This window comes from Tachypleus tridentatus, chromosome 3 (assembly GCF_004210375.1).
Source record: "Tachypleus tridentatus isolate NWPU-2018 chromosome 3, ASM421037v1, whole genome shotgun sequence".
In the NCBI taxonomy this organism is placed as follows: Eukaryota; Metazoa; Arthropoda; class Merostomata; order Xiphosura; family Limulidae; genus Tachypleus; species Tachypleus tridentatus.
The window spans coordinates 17,198,812-17,222,367 of NC_134827.1; the positions used below are offsets into that span (position 1 = coordinate 17,198,812).

Sequence of the window (23,556 nt, forward strand, 5' to 3'; positions counted from 1 at the left end):
TCTGGAAGGAAGCTGCACAAGTTAAAATTTCAGAAGAGAAACAGATATCTTCTTACTTGAATCATTTTGTACATGTATTAAGTAAAGATAATTTGTTATATATTTTTGTTCAAATCATGGAACTAATGTTAAATTGTAATTTATGTAAACTGAATTTATAGAGTATAATTTAAATTTTCAAACCTTGGAAGCAGCTCCTCCATGAATAACAGACTTTACAAAAATCCCTAAATCTACAGGCCCAGTAGGATTCATTGATGTGCGACCTTTAACACTGACTCCAAGCCCTGCTGATCCCGTGTCATTTAAAGGAATATCAAAGGTTAACACCTCTTTGTGCTGCCAAGGGTATATCCCAACACCATCACCTGCCTTTTCTGGTGGCTAATTTTTCAAGACAGAGAAACAAATTTTTATACACAAATAAGTAAAGATAAATTAAGGTATTTTATAATCACTGAACACAGAACAAGTTCTATAAAATAATGTTCATCAGCAAGTGTTTGATTTTTAACTTTGCACAAAGCTACATAAGGGATATCTGTGCTAACTACCCTTAATTTGGCAGTGTAAGACTAGAGGGAAGGCAGTTAGTCATTATCACCCAAAACCAACTCTTTTACCAATGAAGAGTGGAATTGACCATCCCATTACAACACTTCCACAGCTGAAAAGGGGAGTATGTTTGGTGTTATGAAGATTCAAACCAGCAACCCTCAGATTATGAGTCAAGTGCCCTAATCACCTGGCCATGCCAGGCCCACAAGCATTATTTTTAATCATGCAAGACATGTTTAAAGTGAATTATATTACATGCAGAATTAAACATCCAAGATAAGGCACTCCAAGACTAGCAAAAAAATCATATGCAAAAAACTTGTGTATGTATAAAATTTGTTAACAACATATTGCTGATACACTTAGTTTTATTCAGTGAAAAACTAAGTTAACTTGAATAAGTAACAGAATGTATGACAGGCAAAATAATTGTCTCATTAAACCACTACATAATGGTGTCTTCATTTTACAGAAACACTGTATCATGTTTCTAGATGAATGTAGGTGTACCAGGTGTAAATTAAAAAACAATACAGGATTATTTTCCTGTTTCATGGTTTACTGCAAAATAAGTGTTTAATATTCAGTAAAGGAAAGAGTAATAAGATACTCATTAACAATAAAATATACCTGTCCATTTAAAATAACATGGACATGGCTCTAAACATTATTATCACAACTTTTAACCATACATACTTTATTACATCATCACTATATTATTTTGTACTATTTAAATTGATTTCTCTGCTTCCTGTATCATTTTCTATTCCACTAAAGCTAATAAGACAATATGCTTGAATACAAATATTTTACTAGGAGACTATTATTGGCAAACACCTAGCATTGGTGCACTAACTCAACATTAAAAACCATTAGCCATATGTGTATTACTGAACTATTATTGGCAAACACCTAGTACTGTTGCACTAGCTCAACATTAAAATTCATTAGCCCTACCTGTATTATTGAAAAATCCTACCTAAAGCATATTTTTACTTTTAAATTACATCTCAGATATTAACATGTGTTATATGCAAGATATTCAATAATATAAAATAAACATCAATGAATTTAATAGTCATTATGCTTATTTAGATGGGAGATAATCAAAATTGTGTTGGGTCTTTCATATTCTTTTTTCAGGTCAAATTATTATAAGCAAAATTATCTTTCATAAGTAACTTACACTCTAATCAAATTTAAACTGTTAGTAATTGAGCTTAAGAATGAGTGTCAACCTTGTATACATCTTGGAAACAATCTTTTAGGGTTAATGTTTGATATTTCCATTTTCAGTGTGGAGGGTTATAAAATTATGTCCTACATCAAATGTTTGAAACCTCATTTAATAAAAATAATAAAAGTACAAATTCTAAACAGCAACAAAGAACTTATTTCCAGAGAACTGAAAGTTGATATTCTACAAACATTTAGACTCTATTCTTGAAATATTTTCTTATTACATCTGTCATCATTAGCTTTTTTTATCCCTGTTTTGACTTTTTTAAAGTGAATAAGTCAAAACATGAATAGATAGCATGATGAATAAAAGATCCAAACCATGATAAGAATAATAGCAAGTAACTTTTTTGTGTTTGTATTCGGTAAAGTTCATAGATGATCAATATAAAGACAGTATTCATCCTAAGTTTCACTGATAAATGTATAGTAACTGAACTGTGTGACCACGGTACAATCACTGATTTGGTAGACCAACTTGTAAAGTTTCCTCAGAAAAACTTATTTCACTCTTGAATTTTTATACACCTGATATTTATATGTTATGCTTTCTGTTGGAAATGTAGCTTGCATATAATTTGGTTGTTAGACTTTATCCAATGGATATTTTGATAAAATTTTACACCAAAAATCCAGTGTACATCTTTAAATCTGACTTACCAGCTGCCGAGGAAGGTTAGGGTTTATTAATGCATCAACATCTTGTCTTGATACAATAAGAGTTACAATGCTACCTGGTGAGATATTTCTTAAAATTGCTGCTGCTTCAGCCTGGGAAAGGCCTGTCATTTCAATTTCATTAACCTAGCAAGAAGAAATCATCCATTAATATTTATTTCTAAATGCTTTACTGAGTAATTATCCTCCTACCAGATTCTACATAAAAAATAGTAGAATCTAGTTGCAAATGCAAGGATTATATAAAGCAACTGTTTAAAATGTAGGACGGATAAAGGATATATTATGAAGATAACAACACAAAGAAAACCAATATACATAAATTATTGTAATTAAGTATTTGGATACCTTACTCAGTTACATTTTCACAGTTTTTTTTTCTTTATAAACTCTTCTAATTTTGCTAACCAAATTTCTTAATGGCTTCCAAACATTCCTTCTCATCTTGTTTTCTCTTCCTTGCTAGTCTTACCACTTCCAAAGCCTACCTATATTCCTATAAACTTACTCCATATCGAGAACATGTTTCCTGGACTGCTCTTCACATGCCTTTGTTCAGCTCCATCCCATGGATTGGACTATTTACTCTTGAATGATCTTTGATGGTATACAGGCTTAGGCTAGTCTACTTTTTGAAAACTTAAGTTCTTATTGTCTGACAGCAATCTCTCCACAACTGCACTTATATGTGACAAACACAGGCAAGACTTGATGAGCTTTGGTATAATTTTATACCTGGGTCCTTGTTTCTTGGAGAAGACTGATGGTATTGCAAAGATGTTTCTTGAACAGCCACCTTCTTCTGTGGTAAGTTTCATCTACTGTTGTGACACAATATTTAAATTTTTCTTTGTTAATTTTGTTTTTTGTTTTTGTTGTTTGTACTTAAGCACAAAGATGCACAGTAGACTATCTGTACTCTGCCCACCACTGGTACCAAAACCCAGTTTTTAAGCCTGTAGGTCTGTAGACATACTACTGTGCCACTAGGAGGCCTCTATTAGATTTCTGACATTTCTTACATTTAATTTCTTCACTTGAAGAAATGGATTCATATATGCCAAACTTTTAAGCATTTCATTATATCTACAGTTACAGGTCAAGTACTCTGCAATAATCATGAAAAACCACTTCTACTTATGGGGTTTCAGTTTTCATTAAGTATGTGCCTTTCCTCCATGTCACTGAAAGGCAGTTGGTTCCTCATATTTAAGGTTTTCTCTTTTTATTCACTGATAACTTTACTTTTGACAAAAGCTCTGTGAGATCGTCAAGAAGAACACAAAAAGAGAATAACACTTTGGAATAATCTGAGAAATATTTGGACCATACTGTCAATGGACACAGAAATTTCAGTTCAGCCAAAATGGTATAGATTTTGACAATGAAGCATTTGTTGTGGTACCTTTCAGTTCCAGAGTATTTATGAAGTAATATGTCAGTTTCTGAAATCATGCAAGTTACAGAAATTATAATTAGAGGAATTAAATATACATATGTTATCATTATGTGGATTTCTTTTTTTTTTTTTAATACAAGCAATCCAAAACAACTCACTCATGAATAGACAACATTTTAACAATATGCTTTCTTCATGTTGTACCAACACTTTTTGACTTCATGCTCATAGTTCTGGAACATAAGCTTAAAATCTCATAATGTTCCAATAAAGATAATAAACCTCAAAAAATAAAATATATTTTGTACTCAAGGATAATAATAACCACTCAGACTGAAATACACTATCACAATAAGTATCACTATGAGAATAAGCATACAAAATACTGTAGCATCTATTACTAAAAATATTTGTTGAAAATATAAAAGGAAATTGTAAATTTTTTATTTAAAATAATTCATTTTCTTACAGTTAATAATATAGGACTGGTAAAACAGTTTTAACGACATATCAACTAGTGAAAAAAACAAATTGTGTCACAAATTACCGAGTCAAAAAAAAAGTCAAATCTTAATCTTTCATAGTTTAAGTAAAAATTAGTTTTGTAGTAAAGAGCTTGTATGACTAGAAAAAAACAACAACTAAATTATAATTCTAGGATTTCAATCTATCAGTGAAACGTCCTACCACAATTTAAAGGCATGGTGAAAAATGATAAAACATGATGACAAATGTAAAACACATACTACATGCTAAATATTATACCTGCACAATGAAATCAGTATTTTTTTGTAAAACTAACAACTAGATTTGCAAGATCTATGATACAAGAGAAGAATGTTAAACCTGCAAAAGTCTATCTCCAGCCATAAGTCTTCCATCTTGTATTGCAGCTCCTTTGGGTAAAATATTCTTAATGTAGATAGGGCAGTAACCACGAGCAGGATTATCACGGGTAGTAATGCTGAAACCTAAACCATCAGGGCCTGAAAATATGTACATTATCACTTTACTTTGGGTGATATTTTGGTGAGTAATAGTAAAATACAAATTTACTCCTACAAAACAAAACCAACAAAGTCCTACCTGAACACAATGTGCATATAGTTTATTTTAGCTTGTATTAAACTACACAAAAATGTTTGGATTAACCTTTTATGCATTAAAAAAATACAGATTAATAACCCATTCATACATTTTGTCATAATAAATACCAAATAGCCATTATTTCAGTTTTATGCTATGTGTAATCCTCTTTTATATTATAAAATACAGAACGGTTTTACCTTTTGCTAGTTTTACTTGTAATTTTCTTCCTATTTTTGTGGTGTTAGAGGTAAGAAGCAAATTCTTCTGACCTAGTGTGATTGGCTGTCCTTTACTGGATGGAATGAATAAGTTATCTGCATTTTTTTGTTCTGAAAAACAAATTTCAATAATGATAATTCCAATACACAAATTACACATTTAGAAAACTATTGACCAAAATTAAACACTCTGCTTAAAACTTACATACAAGTTCTGCTTTTCTGTAGCTTCACATTATTATTTCATTACATTCTTTTTTAATAAGTCTAACACTTTGCACAACAATACATACTCAATTTCTTGTTTGTTTATGGCAAAGCTACTATGGTTATCTGCTGCTATCCCACCTTTTGAACTGCTAACTTCACAAAAAGAAATTTCTAGACCTCATTGGAGCACTAAAGGTTCCATTTTATAAAATATAGCAAATTTTGATGTCACAAATCACAAAAAGTACAGTGTAATATATATAAAAATAAATAAGTAACATTTGACAAATAATAAATGTGTGTTGTCATATCCATCTTTGAAATTTACACAAAAAAACAACTATTTCTTCACATGATAGAAGAGATTTTACCATCCAAGTTGTGATAATGCTGATAATGAAGTCTAAATTATGTATCTTCAAATTTAGATATTTTTTTAAATGCCCTTTAGCCTATTTGGAACAAAAGTAAAGTATTAGAATGAAAACAAAAATTTTTATATGTTTCACTAGAGAACCTGTATTTCATAATTCTGCTAGTGTCAGTTTTCAAGTAATTTATTAAACTAAAGACCCAATACCTTTTACTGTTTCTTCCTCAACAGTTTTGTCATGCAGGTTTGCCTTTTCTAGAGAGGAAACATTTTCCTTTTCCAATGGTGACATAATGCCTTTGGAGGATGACTCAGATCCCTTTCTGAGTCGAATTCGAATCTCTGGATCTTTGAGAGCATTCTTAAATATTTCTTGAGCTTTTTGAAAGCTAACATGGACTAGACTTTGCTCATTGATTTGAACTATCCTGTCACTGACCTGCAACCTTCCATCTCTGTCCACTCTACTACCTGGTTCTACTCCCTGCACTATTAATCCAGTATCCCTGTGTAAATTATAAGCAAAAGAAACAATTATTACAAATAAGTGTATAGATTACACAATTTAAAGATTTTTCAATGAAGTGGTGTCACTAAGCTTTGTAGGACTTTTAAAAGCATTCAACAAATGTAGACAAAATCTGTCCTTACGTTAAGCACTTGCTTCTTTTCTCACATTTCAATTTTCAGGTTCTTAATCATCCTTTGGTCAAAATAATACAGGAAGTACATACACCAGTACCAGAAGGACATTAAGAGCCAAAATATAATAATATTAAACATTTCACACTCAAAAAAGGAGAAAGAAATAAGAACCAACACAGTTATCTTAGAGGAATTTTTCATTACAAAGAATTCACACAAAATAATTCAGTTCATAGGAAAGATATGACCACTAAATTACAGCTTACACAACATTTTTTTATATAAAGGTAATTTATTTTGGGTTGTGTTTATAACAATCTGAGAATATTCCTATTTGTTATTCTCCTTAACGTATTCAAAATATATTTTAAAAACCTTCAACACATGACTGCAAGTTTCAATTTTATTTTCTTCCTAATTGTTACACAGAGAAATAAGCAAACTAAGCAAAAATATTGGAAAAATATAAAAAGATTAAGAAAACAAAAACACTGAACACTTAAAGGCTTGCCAAACAGAATTTCAATAAATTAAAAATGGGAATCATAAAAAAGATAGCATTATATCATAATAAAGATGGCACCCCAAACTGTGGAGAACTAACTTGGAGCTTTCAATTCTTTATTGATTTCAACTCAGTTGTTATTTAAAACAAATAAAAATGCTTTCTACAAGATATCTTTCTAGGTGAATGCTTTTTTCTTTTGTGCATATTACTTACAACAAACTGCTTTTAACAAAATTAAATATCAGATACCAGCACAAAATACATCACTTTCAACTGCAAAAACAAGAATGATTTAACTCCTTAATACTTTCAATGTATCACCATTAAACAGGAAATTTACTGCTAGGTTACTTTGTAAAAAACAAAGCAATGTACATTTGAGTGTCCACAGTGTACCATACCAGTATCACTTTTAGTAAAACCTTACCAAATTGACTCTTAACAGTGATGAAATTGATAATAAGTTTAATTAATAAACTATATTACAGTCTTCAAAAACTATAAAAAAGTGTCATAAATAATGACAGTGTTAACATCAACAATGGTTATATGCAAAGTAAGAGATATTGAAAATTATATTATGAACTTCAAAAGCACACCTTTAAGATATATTATTAGTTAAATACAACCTAATTATTAAAAACAAAAACTTGGTTCATTTTAAAGAAAATATTATGAGCTTCATGCACAATATAACTACCATATCAAGAATAAACACACCTTCCACAGGAGTCATGTTCAGGAACAACATGGATGCCAAGGGGACCTGGTTCATTTTTTAAAGTAATTGTCCTGTGCAGTTTGAAGAAAGTAAATGAAAAATATTAATAAGCATAGCACTATCAAACTGATTATAAACTATGATATTGTAAGGCTAACTGAAAAATTGTACTTTTGGTAAACCTTCACTCAATTAATCGAATTAATATCTTTAAGTAATGAAATCCACACATTGGAAACAAACACATAAAAAATAAACAGGTAAGAAAACAATGATTTATAAGCACAATAAAGTGCTTTGTTTGGGGGGGGGGAACATACTGAAAAAGACATACTAATGTTCTGTTGAATGATGTTATATTTTACCCATAAAATAAACCACTTCATCACACACACTTTTATAATTTCCAAGTACTTACATCACAATTTCTTGATGCTATAAAACTTAAGTTTTTCCCAGTCTAGATTTGATCAGTAATAAGAATGAAGTTTTCTCAGTTTTAAGACTTCAATGCTTGTGTCTGGTAACATATAATAGTAAACTGACAAACAATGATTTGTAATAATAACAAGACAATGTTCTATTGAACAATGTGGCATTTTTCCCCAAAACAATAAATCACTTCATCATATATAGAAATTGTTGTTTCTCAATTTACTATTAATAAGTTTAATGTTAAGACTGAAACTTTTTTCATCTTGGCATAAAAATTTAAACAGCATTTGTGTTGAGACTTTTTTTTACAAGTAATTACACTTGAATTTTGTCAAGGCAGGATTCGACCACTGCTGAGAAATAGATTATTAATGGCTATTTCTCATGCTAAGCCAAAATTTGTTCCAAATGGTACGAGTTACTAAGAACTATGGTTCCTAAATGATACAATCTTTTAGTAAAAAAAATTTCAAACAGTGCTAAATATGCTTAACTCAGGATTGTTCTTGAAATATATTAGACATGTAAAAGTTTCATTAAAACAACAATGGTTCTCTCAGCACAGTCTATAAAGAAACATAAAATATTTTTTAGTATATTTAACTCCATTGGTGATTTCCACCATTTTTTTTTAATTTGTTGTACTGGTAATAATAGGTTTTCTTTACTTGCCATAGTGTGGACTTTCTTCCCTAATGTAACAATATTTTTATATATAAATAAATTGCTGGAAAAATATATAATAGAAATACACTTTAATGTCGAGTAGTTATTATTTTATACTGATTACATTATAAATGGATAAGTTAGTGTTTCTCACAAATTATGATATTTATTAGAAGCTATATTTTTTAATATTTTGATATGAACATTTTATGGTATGAGAAAAAAGGGAATGATATAAATAGACAACTGACTAAAGCAGTCAGTTCATGGGTGATGAATGAAGAGTCAATAAGTGATCAGTTCAGCATGAGAAAAGTTAATTAGAATTAGAAGTGAGAACTACTGAGTATTCTGCTGTTCTGTTACTCAGGAACTTAGGATGTTTGTTTATCAATATAAGCTATGTTAAGAAAAACATACCATTATTCTTGGAATTTCTCATGAAACATTGTATTTGAATGTATTTGAAGTTAGGTCTATATTAGTGTCAGAATCTATGCTGAAATATTGTTTTTGAAATTAGGTCTGGAAGTTATCTTGGTTGCAGTAAACATTACTGAAGAAATTAATTCGTTATTGTTATTTGGACTAGACTTCATATTATTCTGACCAAATAATCCAAAAGAACACACTCAACAAGAGAACACATCACAACAATATTATATTTAAAATTGCCAGTTTCATCCGTATTCAAATTTTTAAACCTCATATATAAACAAACTTCATGCTTTTCTACAGGACTACATATACTCTGAAAATAAAAACATGCAATAAAACACTCAATAAACTAACTTTTCATTATCCCCTACACTATCCTCTTGTGAAAGGCTGGTCATAGTTATTGGTCCTCCTACTGGTTCTTTTCTCTCCAAATTTTTCATCTGTAAATAATAGTTGCAATTTTTAGTTTTTAAATACATATAATTATTATAATTGCAAACTTAGTGTCATGCTAACATTTAACATATTGACTCTCACTGCTCTAAGCACATGCTGAATTTTTGCAAGTTGTACACTGTATAAGGCACACTTGCATTCAACTGTCAGAGGTGGACCATACTCTATAGAGAATCAGCAGTCAATTGGTGAAAAATTAAAAATGTGAATGACATAATTGGACTAAATACTGAAAACACTTGAATACTTCAAAGGAGGAATTTATTGTAACAATTATTTTCATATAGTGTTTCAACAATGTTATTTAAAAGATATTAACTGTATGCAAAACATACATATTCTAGAAAAAACTGGAATTATTTATGAATTAGTAAGAATTTTGACATCAAAGCCACTTGGCTACAGGTGCATCATTTTAGAACATTAACACAAAAACTGATTTCTGACAAGATGTTATCTTTGACTTTCTCTAGCTCAAGTCTGCCTCACCCACACTGGAGTAAATCTATGAGATAAATGACTGTTGTACATAGCGTAAATTAATCATTAGGCACTAATTAGATATTATTCTTAATATTCTTAATTTGTTCACATTAAGAAACCTCACAGTAAACAAGCTCAGTTTTAAACTGTTCTACAATTCTTTGAATGTGATAGTATTCAAGTACATAATAATTATGATAAAAGAAATAGGGAAGTAGTGAGCTCTTCCTCGACTGGTCATCATAGTATGAATATATAATAAGCTTTCAGCAGGGTATACAGTGTTTGGACATTCACAACTACTGACGCATTAACCACAAAAAGAGGATGTATGCAGAAAAACACCATTTAATATACAACACGCATCACAGATATGAGGTTTTTATTCACCATTAAACTTGTAAATTCTTCCATAACATTCAAGTGTATGTATATAAATTAACAATAAAGGTTTTTAATCACTACAACTGTTCTGAAACTCACCTGTTCAAGCTGTTTTTGAGCTGCTTCTTCCCATCGAGAGGCCTCAATACTATTACCTAACATTGACATTCGAGCAGAACTATGAATCTCAAAGCATAAAAAATCAGATCTCTCTTCCTCTGTTGCCATATTGTTTTCAAAAGGCATTGATTCAGGTTCACCCAGACTTTCCTTTCATGAAGAATATATTAATGAAAAATCAATGAATTTGTACAGAAAATTAATGTTCAACCTGGGCAACACATTAAAATATTAAATAACTAAAAATACTTATCTTTACTAAAAGAATCATTCACTTTGTCGCACATTGAAATATTTATTTGTTTATATTGTGGCAAAGGTATACAACAGGCTGAGTGCTTTCCATCATAAGAAGTCGAACACCTGGTTTTAGTGTTACAGATTTGTAAATTTTTCATTGACCCAGAGGAGGACTATACTGGTAAAAAAAATGGTCATTTTCATGTATGAAACACTTACCTTTAATACACACGTTCTTAGTTACAACACCTAGAAATCCACTGTTTTATTTATTTACATAATATTTTACAAAAGAATTTTACAATCAAATTTTGATCAGAACAATAGCCTGTGATTTAATTACTATACAGCATTTCCTTTTCTTTCTGTCTCAGTTTCTATGAAATGTAACATGGTGTTATTTACTGATTATATGTAGTTTACCAAAGTCTATATTAAATTGCAGAACACATTCATGACATGAAAAATGAATGATATACAGACAATTTTACATCTAAATTTGGATAATTTTAAAAGTAAGTACATTCATTTGTAGTTCTTAAAATAGGTAAGCAACGGAGAAACATACACAGTTAATGACACTTGTTGATTTACTGCTGAAATGCCAGTATGTATTTCTCACACTCCCATTAAAAAAAAAAGATCATGTTACTAGCAATTTTGTGATCTTTGTTTAGTATTTATTATTTATCATGTCACCACAAAAACATAAACTGTTTTCTACTGTTTCTTTTTTTTCCAGACACTATTCAATTGACCAGTGCTTTCATTACTTAATCAATTGCCTTGATTTACATCCTTGCATAATGTGCTCAGACTTCTTTTCTAATTTTTTTCAATTTAAGCCTTTTAAAGGATTTTATGGAATAAGAGATCAAACACCCCAAAAATGTATATCTAGACCCCCTTGTGAAGTTATATTTGCAGCAATTTAGATGAAAATTGGCACATACATAAATTTCCATGTGTCCAACCCAGTGACATAAAAAAAGCTAAATTGTTCTGTTTTGAGTCTTTTAGGAGAAAGATGTCAAAGCTCCTAAAAAAGCATAACTTGGGGCATTTGATCAATTACTTGGCTATACTTTGACAAATGTAAATAGGATATAATTCAAAAATACTTTTCAACAGGTTCCACACATTTACAAACAACATGGTGGACTTTATAAATTTTAATATTTATAAAGGGCTCAAGATGCCATAAGAAGAAGAATTTTAGGGTTTCTGACTGTTACTCCTCTGTATTTCAAGTAACATACACAAGATTTGGTATAAATATACTTTCTTTACAGGTCCCAAAGAGAGATATAAACAATTTTGAAAATTTTGACTTTTGTTCATTTTTTTAGGAAGGAAAACACAATTTGTTTTTTTGCAAACTGATCATGTATATGTCATCCAACTTACATGAGACTTGGTACAAAGATACCTTCCTGTAAGTGTCGAGTAGTGATATATAGACAGTTTTATATTAGTCTGTGTTTTTCATGATTTTTCTAGCATGCAAAATTAGCCATTTTGAAATTGAATGCTAAAGAAATTTTGCCTTGTCCATGACTGTTGGCCTTTTTAATATGAATCAGTGCTCAGATGGGTTATAAAGGCCTTGCATTAACATTTTAAAAGGTGGGCTGTAACAACTGTGAAATCTCTTTAGGACTATACAGTTTTCTCTGTGTTTTAAGTTATCAACAAGATTATTTTTGGATTACTATATACTGCAGTATAAACAGTTTTAAAAGACAGATTATTGTTTTTAAATATTAACAACTCTTCACTATCATATAGATATTTTATATTACAATATGTTGTGTTTATATGTTTCTAGACTGATTTTGTGAGCAAATTATTCTTAAATAACATTTCTACCCTTTCTATACATATTGTGTGTGTGTACTTCTTATGCCTTTCCAAACTTTTTCAGTTTTAACACACTAGGAAAAAGAAATACCTCAAAATAATCTGGGTATTTTGAGCAACTGTCTTCTAGTACTTGTTTAACTAGTGTTCCTGGAGTAGTTAAAGATGGTTCTATGACAGTTTCTGCTTCAGATGGTTCAAGGCAATTAAGGGCAGGTTCACTTCCCCTTCTCACTTGCAAAACAGAGGTGCCTGTAATCATAGAAAAACTGGATACTACTTTGGATAACCTTTCCAAGTGTACAACTAATATCTGTAAAATGTTTTATGATTAAATATTATGTTTACCTCACAATTACAAGTAAGTAAACATTACATTAGTTATATAAATATTAACAAATGTACAAAAATTGAAAGTGTATACAATTTTATTTTTAATTGTCATATAAAATAACCTTCTTTGGGATCATACTCCTGCAAAGTTTAAAAATTAAAAAGAAAATGCAATATTAACAATAACAGGCTATCTTTACTATTTGTTCTGGAGTTCACAGCTGACTGTTCTTCACTGAAAGCATAACTTAGCATACAACTTGTTTGAAAGGCCTAACTTTAAACTGTCTCTACCTGTAGAAATATGAGCTGCAGTTATTTCTACATCTATATCATTGCCAGACTCAGGGTCTTCCTGGACACTGTCTGCTTTGTCACCATTGAATATGTCTGGACTGCCAGTTCCAGCAGAACTAGCACTTGTACCATCTCCATTGTTATGAGGTGGACGAGACAATGGATGCTCTTCGTAAATGGCAATAACCTGTATAAGAAGAAATAACATTTAGAAGGATAAGCCAAAATATATTGTTTACTTTGTTCAAAATATCTTCATTTATAATAATGTCTACATCACAAGACTTCTCTTCACATGTAATTTCTCATATAAAAATAAAATATAGGAAACAAGGTTTAGTATAAGAGTATTTGAGAACATACATAGAATTTAAACTTGGGCAACTCAAGCAACTACCTATGAACAGCATATTGTCACATTATTTTATATAAACAGGTCTTTTAATTTATTTGGTGGAAATAATGTAAAGTCCAATCCAGATAATAACAAGATTATTTCTTTTACAGAGTTTATATATTAGGATATATTTGTTGGCAAAAACTGTTCTCAAAAGGTAATTGCAGTTCTTCTGTAGTCAAATTCTTCAAGTTACTCACTTGGCAGTTCTAACACTGACACACTTCCAATGACAGTAATAGTTCCTATTCTTCTAGATTCTATAATCCACTTCATTGATTCTTTTTAACACAAGGTATGGTTCTTACAAATAGCTACTTAACATTAGAGATTGTTCTTTCTTGCAATTATAATTGCTCAGCCATCTCAATGAAACTTAGTTTGATCAACATTAACATCATACCAACTTTTCAATTGTTCACTTAAATCTTTTCTGAGTAAAGTGGTTCATGACATATTTATTCTTCACACCCAAGACAGCTCTTCAAACCATTAATCTTTCAGAATATGCCAATGAGGTTAGTTCCACAATGTCTCAGTCACTAGATGTAGAAATATTGCTGACAACTCCTGGTATGAATACTTTCTCTTGGTGATATGACTTTCATCCTTGCTGTTACTAGACATTCAACCTCTGATGTACTAATTGCCATACCTTGATTTGAAGAATATCTTTCCTAATAAAGCAATAGGCCCACTGGTAAGTTAATTGGCAAATACCATTAGTAGCCCAGCTCTAATATAATTTATAATTTACTACCAAGTATGCTTTTGTAGTAAATTAAGATAAATGTTTTATAAATTATTTGCATAGTTAAAAAAACCAATTTAAAACTTTAGAAAAACATAAAAACCCAGGTTAACATGAAGATGACCTAAAAAGGTTGAAATAATGTTCCATACATTATTCTAATCAAAGTTTCAATACCTACATCAGCTGTTCTTGAGAATACACAGATCTTCCTTAGCTCTTCTTTTTCAAGAAAAAACAATTTGAGAGTTTTCAGCATCTCCTCATATGACAACCTCTTCATCCAAGGTGCCATTCTAATAACCCTTTTCTGAACCCTTTCCAACAATTCAGTGTCTTTCCTGAGGTAAGAAGCCAAAGACTGAACACAATATTACAAATGTGGCCTAACCAGAGGCAAATTCTTATCTCTTCAGACTTGTGTTCAATATTTCTGTAGATACAACTTAAAATCCTATTTGTCCTACCACAAGCAACAACACACTGATTGGATGGCTTTAGAGACTACTACACCAAAATCCCTTTCTTTCTTGACACTGTTAAAGTTATTCCTATCCAAATTGTACTTATAATTCAAATTATGATAACTCACATAAATTATTTGGAAATATTATTATAATTCAAACCCATCTGCCACTTATTTGTAAAGCAGCAGCATCTTCTTAACAGCTAACACTCAATATCTTAATATCATCTGAAAATCTGAGTAATTTATTAATTATTCCTTCATCATAAATGACAACTGTTAATTGGAAGCTTACCTAAATATTAAAAATGTAACAGTCTAGTAGTGATGTTGTTGCAAACTAAAGTAATACACAATAGGAAAATAAAATTAACTGAAAAGGTATTGTGTTGAATTTTCCCTTTCTTGACTTAAAAATGCTATAACACATTAACTTTTCACACAAATAGGCAAGCCTTTCAGCATTATAGTATGGAAAAGAAATAGCTAAACTTTAATATCTGGAGGATCACAGAACATAATCAGACAAAGAAACTATATCTACAGGTTTGCTATTACTTCATGAACTAAATAAAAATAATAATAAAAAACTAGAAACAAGAATTTGAAACATTTCCTGTAAGGTGTTGTTCTTTCTATTTTACAGTCTATTAAAAATGGAGTCAGAATGTGTTTGTGCAAATTGTGAATGACCTGCTAAAAGTTTAGAAAAGGGTTAAGTTAAGCCTAACTATTGTGATCTACAAAGTTAAATACTAAAGCTAGAGCTGTTTTAAGTAGGACAACTATTAAATCACAAAGCCCTCACATTTAGGGTATTATAATGTCCCTAACAGGCTGATAATTAAACACCTATAAATGTGTACATATATCTAACAAAACATAAGTGTCTACTACTATTCAACTTTCTACTGTACTTCTAAATGAAGACAGACACAAACTGATGCCACACATTCTGATCTATGAAAAAATATCGCTATTAAAGTGGTTGAAACAGCTACTAACTTCATCTTTCTATAACTAACAAGTATAGATTGCACCTTTCGTCAGACTATTTAGATAAATTTTTCTAAATTTGTATTTAGTGTTTTCTATGTAATTACAAAATTCTTGTATATATAGTAATAATCTTTTTACATTGATAAATATTACACACTGCAATTTAAATCTTAAACTATCATGAACACATTTATGTACAAACTTTTTATAAAGGTGATTGATTCCAACAGATAACACAAAAACCTGTACAAACTGTCTTGGAAAGCATTGGACATTTATTTAAAGTATGCAACCAAACAAGTTGATGGACACTGTACTAAGGCTTTTGGCCAACTGTAAAGATAGGGTGTACATAGAAGTCTCATCCCTGATTCATACTTGTCCTATACAGATATTTGGAAAGAATCTTCAGTCCCGTAGCTATTTGAAGTTACAACAAAAAGAACCAATTTGGTCAATAATCACAAATCTCATTTTCAATAAAGATTTTATTTGTTCACTTATATTTATTTTTCCTTTACTACTCTTATTGGATTTATTCTCCTAATAACATTTATGGAATCTAAATTTTTGCAAATACTTTATACTTATCCATTGGATATCAGTGTACCTGAATCACAGAAGAGAAAAATTTCTGGAAATAGGTGACCAAATAGTACTTTGATTTTTTTTACCCTAATTTACAAAATAAAAACATGGGGTAACTACAGCATTTCACATGTTTGACAAGAAAGAAAAACAAGAGGGAATCCTTAATAACAGAAGCTGTAATCAGATCTGGAATTGGTCAAGGTATGGAGCTATAAAAGTTTGTACTTTAAAAACAAATTCAGAACCATCCTGTTAAAAAACAACACACACACATGTATATTGTACTAACAATTTATTGTAGATTATTTAATTTAGAAGGCTTAACAGAAGCATCAGAAAAAATCCACAATTTTGCATGTAGCACTCACACTCAAATTTCACAAATAATGGTTTGTTCAACTTACTCTTGCACGTAATCTTGATAACATTAGATAATTTTTAAACTTTGAATATTATAAATGAAATCTCATGTTCTTGTGTTATCCCACTTAACATTATATAATTCCAGGATACTGCAGATGGAATCTCCTTTAATGTCCTTGTAACTATTTTCTTCATGATTGTGTGTTCTATCTGATGGTAAAGATTATACACTACTGCCTGACTGTACAGTTCAATATAACAAGCTTTTACAATGGAAAGAACAGTGAGGTTAGTCTCAAATCATACCTCTTGTCATATTATTTTCAGACTTTTTTATCATATATGATCTTTAGCTTTCGAGGTCATGTTTAAGCATGCCACTGTAAGAAAACTTGCTAGAGCTATGTGGGAGACTGCTCAATATGACTGCTATGATTACAGCAACATATCTAACAGAAACAGCTATGTATTTCAAAGTGTGAATTTTATTATCTTTTCATTTATTAGCTTTCATCAACCTCAAATACTTCACTGTTATTTTTTTTCTAATTGTACCAGGAGATATGCCCAGCTTCATCGTAATGGCTTTTTGAGTCAAAAAAAAATCTCTTTCGTAAAAAGTATTCTTTTGCAAATGAAGGCGTTGCCCCAAATTAGCTTGGGGTGTGGCTTTGGAGCCTGCTACAGTTATAAATATTTTTGTTGTGCGAGTTCTATTTGTAGTGAAAACGTCATAGTTCCCTTTGTTTCCTCAGATTCTTCAACATTTAACAATCTTGCTAGATGGAAGTTCACTTTAATGATACTTTATATTCTTCTAGCCATATTTCCACCCCTGAATGAACTACACTGCAGTAGCTTATTAATTCATCTAGATAAAGTGATTAATTCTCTGAGTTTTTTGTGGTTGAACACATTGCATCAAAACCTCTTGGAATCTACCTATTCATTTTATTAAAATATCAACTATGAATTAATTTATCTCTATTTATATACATGATGATTGAAAGTATATTGAAAACATGTTAGGTTGTGATAAGCAGATAGCAGAATTTTTTTTTGATGAATATTAGTAGGTTAATGTTTGTTCACATACCAAGACAGTAGTGAAACTTGGCAAAGCTTACTAATTTAATGTTTGTTCACATACCAAGACAGTGAGACTTCATAAAGCCTAGTAATTTAATTTTTGTCACATACTAAGACAGTGAGACTTAAAGCTTACTAATTTAATGTTTGTTTACATATCAAGACAACAAAACTTGACAACAAAATCGCTATTTGATAAGCTACCACATAAACACTCTTCTGTTCAGATTGAATAACACAAGTAAAACACTTTTTAGAAATACTCTATTATTAATAACAAGGTAACACCTGAACAACTACATATAAAGCTGATTTGAATAATAGTACAAACATTCACAGAAGAAAGATTACAAGAGAAAGTTTTGGCTACTAAGTTATCAGCCTGGAAGCTATACTTCCTCAGAATTTTCACTGTGTGTCTTGTTTTATGCTTAGTTCATCACACAATTTATTATATATGTATCATTGAACTCAGTATAAAAACATTTATCAAAATATGCCCATATGAATCTTAAGATTAAAAAGTAGATATAAGTTTCCTGTGCTAAGTAGGGGTTAAAGAAATATGTCTGACGAAGTTAACAGTTATGCTGAGGATTGTGCTGTGCCCCCCTTCACACACTCATAGAGACTGTCATTATCATATGGTATTAACATTTTTATATATAAGCAAAAAAATTTTATCAAATGTAACAAAAAGGTCAAAATAAAATTACTTATAATTGCAGGCCATATGCACATACTTCACAATTAAACCAAACTACTATCTAGTACTGGTATCTCTGTTGCTGTTTTTATTTTTTATACAATAATTATTTTAACATTTAGAGATTTTTTAATGTTAATTACGTCTGTGGTATTTAACAGTAGGCTATACTGCTATAATTATATAATTACTCTTTACACAAACAAATGACTGATTTCACATATCCTGTTCAAACTGAAACGAAAATGTCTGAGAAGTTCAGGGAATACAGTTTCTGTCCTTGACTAAATAGGTAAATAAACGATTGTCTGCGCTTCCTGACATACAGAAGTTCCCCGCCGGTACAGCGGTTAATTCTACGGATTTACAACGCTAAAATCAGGGGTTCGATTCTCCTCGGTGGACTCAGCAGAGAGCCCGATATAGTTTTACTACAAGAAAACACACATACATTACTGAAGACTCTAATGATGCTAAGCCCGAGTATACGAAAACAACTTTTCTCAGCCATTTTGATGCCAAATACCGAATCGCTGCCTCTTCACACTAGAAGAGCAATTAAAATACAAGTACAACGAAACACCATGTGAAAATTCTGTCAGTTTTTGTTTGTTCTCGTGAAATTCCACGAACAAGTGATTAAAGAAACACTTTACTAGATAGAGAACATGCTACGAATAACTAAATGTTTCAAAAGTTACTTTTGTTAACTCATTAGACAACTGCTTTCAAGAAATCAACAGTCGCAATTTAAACTGTCCTTAGAGTTGGGTATACAGAGTATAATATTTATAGTTACAACGTTTCACCAATTTAAACTAACGTCGTCAGGTACAATAACTACAAAGAGTGAACTCCTGATATAAATAATATGAAAACTAGCGGATGTATACATTGGCATTTAATTGGTTGAATATTGTTCCATAACGATAAAAAAAGTTCTTATATACAGTCAAACAATTAACGTTAATTTTCTATACACGAGGAAACTTCATTATAAATACAAATGGGTACCAAATTTATATATAAAACAGAAAATTATGTCAAAAGAAAATCTGTAGAAGGTCGTATATCTACAAGTTTGCCAAACCCCCCCACTGACGACGTATGTCGTTAAAGCACTTGAAATTTCAGTTATAAATAAACAGTGTACGTCTTTCTCCCTTAGACAGAATAGGATACGTGAAAGTCCCAAAAACTGTTTATAAATCAATTTTGTTGTTACGAAAAGTGATTCAAAAAATTATTTTAGGTTATACCCAGCACCCTGTATTACTTGTACCTGATAATATGAAATTCAGAGGATTCATCGAGTTGCTCACACGGAAGACAATAACTGTAACTTGTTCAAAACTGAATAAGATTATGAATGATAGGTTTAATACCCATGGATACCACGTAGTGTTGTGAACTTGTGCACATTACGGCATCATAACATACCACACACTCATATATGTTGTCTTCCGCGTGCCCAAATAGGTCTACGCATCGAGTTTCACAACAGTGCGTCCATTAGTTGCTTAAACGAAGTCGTCCGAAAAGTAGAAATGAATTTTAAAAGATTCTGTTTATTAATTCATTAGTGACTTAATGTTCAATTAATTTATAAAACACTAGAACAATGAAATTTCTCATAAATCAACAGCAATTAAACAAATTTAGTTTGATCTTTAATTCAATGACAATCATTATCTCACATCAACAGCATTTTAGAAAACAATAATCAAAATAAATAAAAGTAAATTTACAGGTAAATTGGGTAGTAATAAGCACTACTCTTAGCTATTACACAACCAGTATAAAGTACCAGTTCTACCCGGAGATGTTCAATGACCCTAATGTCGATAATGTTCCTTCATTAATCCTGAGTACTTTTAAAGTTATTTCAAGGACGTCGGAGAGGGTCGGTCCCCGAAAATAAACTGTTAGAATATCCACCTACGATACCTGAAAATGTGTATTACGCGTGGGGGTGTGAGAAGAGGGTTCCGTGGGGTAGGAACACAAAAAGTTGATACGAGATTCGCGTTCGGCGACCCTGAAAATGTATTCCCTCACATAATTATGCCTTAATAAAGGGGAGCTACTTCATACGGATAAGGATACCCTCTTCTCCACTTTATGTCAGCCTTTCAAGTTTGTTTATGCTAGCTTCAAAACCGTAGAAAGAGTGTGTATATAAACACACAACGTTTTTGTTGTTTTTTTGTATCAGTCATGCTAGAAAGCCTTTTGTTATCTGGGTTCTTCTGTTTCTTTTCCTATACAAATGCGTTAAGCATGTGATACTGGAATCTAACGTCTATAAATCATGTTTAATTTGGTTGGTGATGCTCCTGATAATTAATAACTAAAGGTACTCCTGTATGCTACACCAAATTTTATAAGCACATCTACGAAACTGTAATTACTTGCAAATATGACGTATTCGATACACAAGCTGGTTTAACACAACAACGAATAATTACAGAAATGTTACCGACGCCTAATGCCTATGACATTACAGGGAAGTAGCTTATCGTACGTTGAAATTCCACAATTTCCTGGCTGTTATTAAAGTATTACCTTTTCTATTAATACGTAATAGACATTCATACGCTCGTAATTTCACCAGCTACGACTAGTTGTCTGAGCTGATATACCACATACAAAAACATGCCGTGAACAAGATACGTAATCACTTTAGCATAGCACTTTTCCCATTTATTTGTAATAAATACACGAATACTTTGAAGTCACGAAGAGAAATCACTTATGCATATAATGGTAGGTTACTCTTATGTTTAACAATGATAGTTCAATAACTATTGAAACATCAAGTACTGTTCCCAAAAGGGACTAGCGCTAGGGGTTTGCTGAGGTGGGCTGTGTACCCCCAAATTTCATTTTGGCCCACCCAAGTTCATTGTGTTTGGTGGTTAACAAAACAGTGTTATACATTTTAAGAAATCTTATGATTTTATTTGATGAGAAAAATCAACAAACGCTCCACCTCCACCCCCGAGGAAGAACAACTGGAACGTTGCCTGTTCCAAAACGCACAAGTTAAATACATTAGCCTATCATCAAGGAAACAGTACCTGTTCACGGTCGTCTGCTACGTCATTTAGTTGATCATCGGGGTCGAGAATACCTCCGTCATTAGAGCTTTTCAGCTTCAGGATAGTCACCCATGAATCGGTTGCCTGATGAAAGTATGAATAAATGTAAATAAAATAATTTATTACAATTTTCCGTAAAAATTTCAAAATACATAAACGACACGTAGGTGAATTACTGAGAAAAAAAAAACGACTTATATATATATATATATATATATACACACACATACAAACAAGTAGATAGATATGTGTAAGCAATCAGAAACATTGTGGTAGACCGTTTAGCAGCAAGTTTGGTATATTGCAGCATCACACATGATAACATTCCATCGGCTGAAGGGGGGGGATGTTTGATGACGGAATTCGAGCCCGCAATTACGTGTTCTGAACATCAGGCCCAATACGAAGAGATTTTTTTATTTGAGGTTCACTATAACAGTGTTCAACCACAAACTGTTCGTTCGTTTGGCAAAGATGTTGAGAAAATATCAAGTTGATATCTTAAAGTGTTTGCGTGACTATATATAAACACACACATCTGATTTGGCTCACTTCAACGTCTACTTTGACGATGTGTTGTTACAAGTTAAATAGTTTCTAATACAGGTACAATAGCAATAAACATACAGAAATGTGATTTTTTTGTTACAAAACGCTTTTAAATCTTTACCAATAACAAATATGTCAAGAATGCATTCACCTATTACTGTGTAAAATCACGTGACGTCCTTGAAGTACTATCACCAGTATTAATGAGGAAAGTGTATGGCTGACAGATGACAAACAGGAAGCAGCATATAATTATGTTTATAAACATCCGTATACTGTAAATATACAATTCCAACGAAAACCGTGAAATCTGATTGTTAGGTGGGTCGATATCAAGTATCAAGACTCTTTGTTCCAAAATATATTACTTGTAGCTTGACTTACGTCACTTATCTCAAGGTCAAGCTACTAGTTACCACCACTCTCTTCCTGCACGTGACTAAAAGCAATTTCGTATAAAAGAACACGTTTTGTTTTTTAAAACCATTACAAACTACCTGAGTCTTAGACTCTTCCCATGTTTTCTTTATATGATGAAAATGTGTCTTATAAGACAACATATTTTCATTTCATTCACATTCTGTTTTAATAAAAATAAATGATGACTGTTGTTTGAAAATGTATATATTACAAGTTCGGTCGATAAAACTAGATTGTAATGTAAGTTAAAACTTGTTTGAAAGTACCAGGCATATCCGACAGAGATCACGATTCCCTTGGTTTCCTTAGAACACTAAAATTCAGGGTCGATTCCACGCAATGGACAGAGCGTAGATAGTCCACTGCAGTTTTGGACTGAAACTAATATACATACATACATACATACATACATACATACATAGTGAGATCATGGTTCCATCGGTGGGTCAGCTGTAAGTTGCAATACTAAAATTCGGAGGTTCGATTCCACGCGGTGGACAGAGCGAAATAGTCCACCTTGGTTTTGGACAAACAAACACAAAAATACATACATACTAGATCATGAGTATAGTGACCCAAGAATTTTTTTTTATCCACGAACGGTTACGATATTTTAATGATTTATTACCTGTAATAAAGCACCACATTGTTATTATTCAAGACTGTGAATTATCTAATATTAAACAAGAATGCCGTTACATACATTTATATTAATAAGGAATAAGACTTACGGTTAAAAAAACAACTAAAAACATGTTTGTTGCATTTCAC

At 31.2% G+C, this 23,556-nt stretch overlaps 1 protein-coding gene across 2 annotated transcripts in view; it reads right to left on the reverse strand.

Moving 5' to 3' along the window:
• LOC143246445 (partitioning defective 3 homolog) overlaps positions 1–23,556 on the reverse strand; it is a 95,281-nt gene that overhangs the window by 29,416 nt on the left and 42,309 nt on the right. For both annotated transcript variants that reach the window (XM_076493175.1, XM_076493174.1), the window contains exons 2-12: positions 21,796–21,900; positions 13,351–13,540; positions 12,815–12,975; positions 10,603–10,773; positions 9,532–9,620; positions 7,638–7,709; positions 5,972–6,270; positions 5,161–5,292; positions 4,721–4,860; positions 2,458–2,601; positions 184–384 (exon numbers count right to left, since the gene is read on the reverse strand). In XM_076493175.1, coding sequence (XP_076349290.1) covers positions 184–384; positions 2,458–2,601; positions 4,721–4,860; positions 5,161–5,292; positions 5,972–6,270; positions 7,638–7,709; positions 9,532–9,620; positions 10,603–10,773; positions 12,815–12,975; positions 13,351–13,540; positions 21,796–21,900 — 1,704 coding nt within the window. The remainder of the gene's footprint in view (positions 1–183; positions 385–2,457; positions 2,602–4,720; positions 4,861–5,160; positions 5,293–5,971; positions 6,271–7,637; positions 7,710–9,531; positions 9,621–10,602; positions 10,774–12,814; positions 12,976–13,350; positions 13,541–21,795; positions 21,901–23,556) is intronic.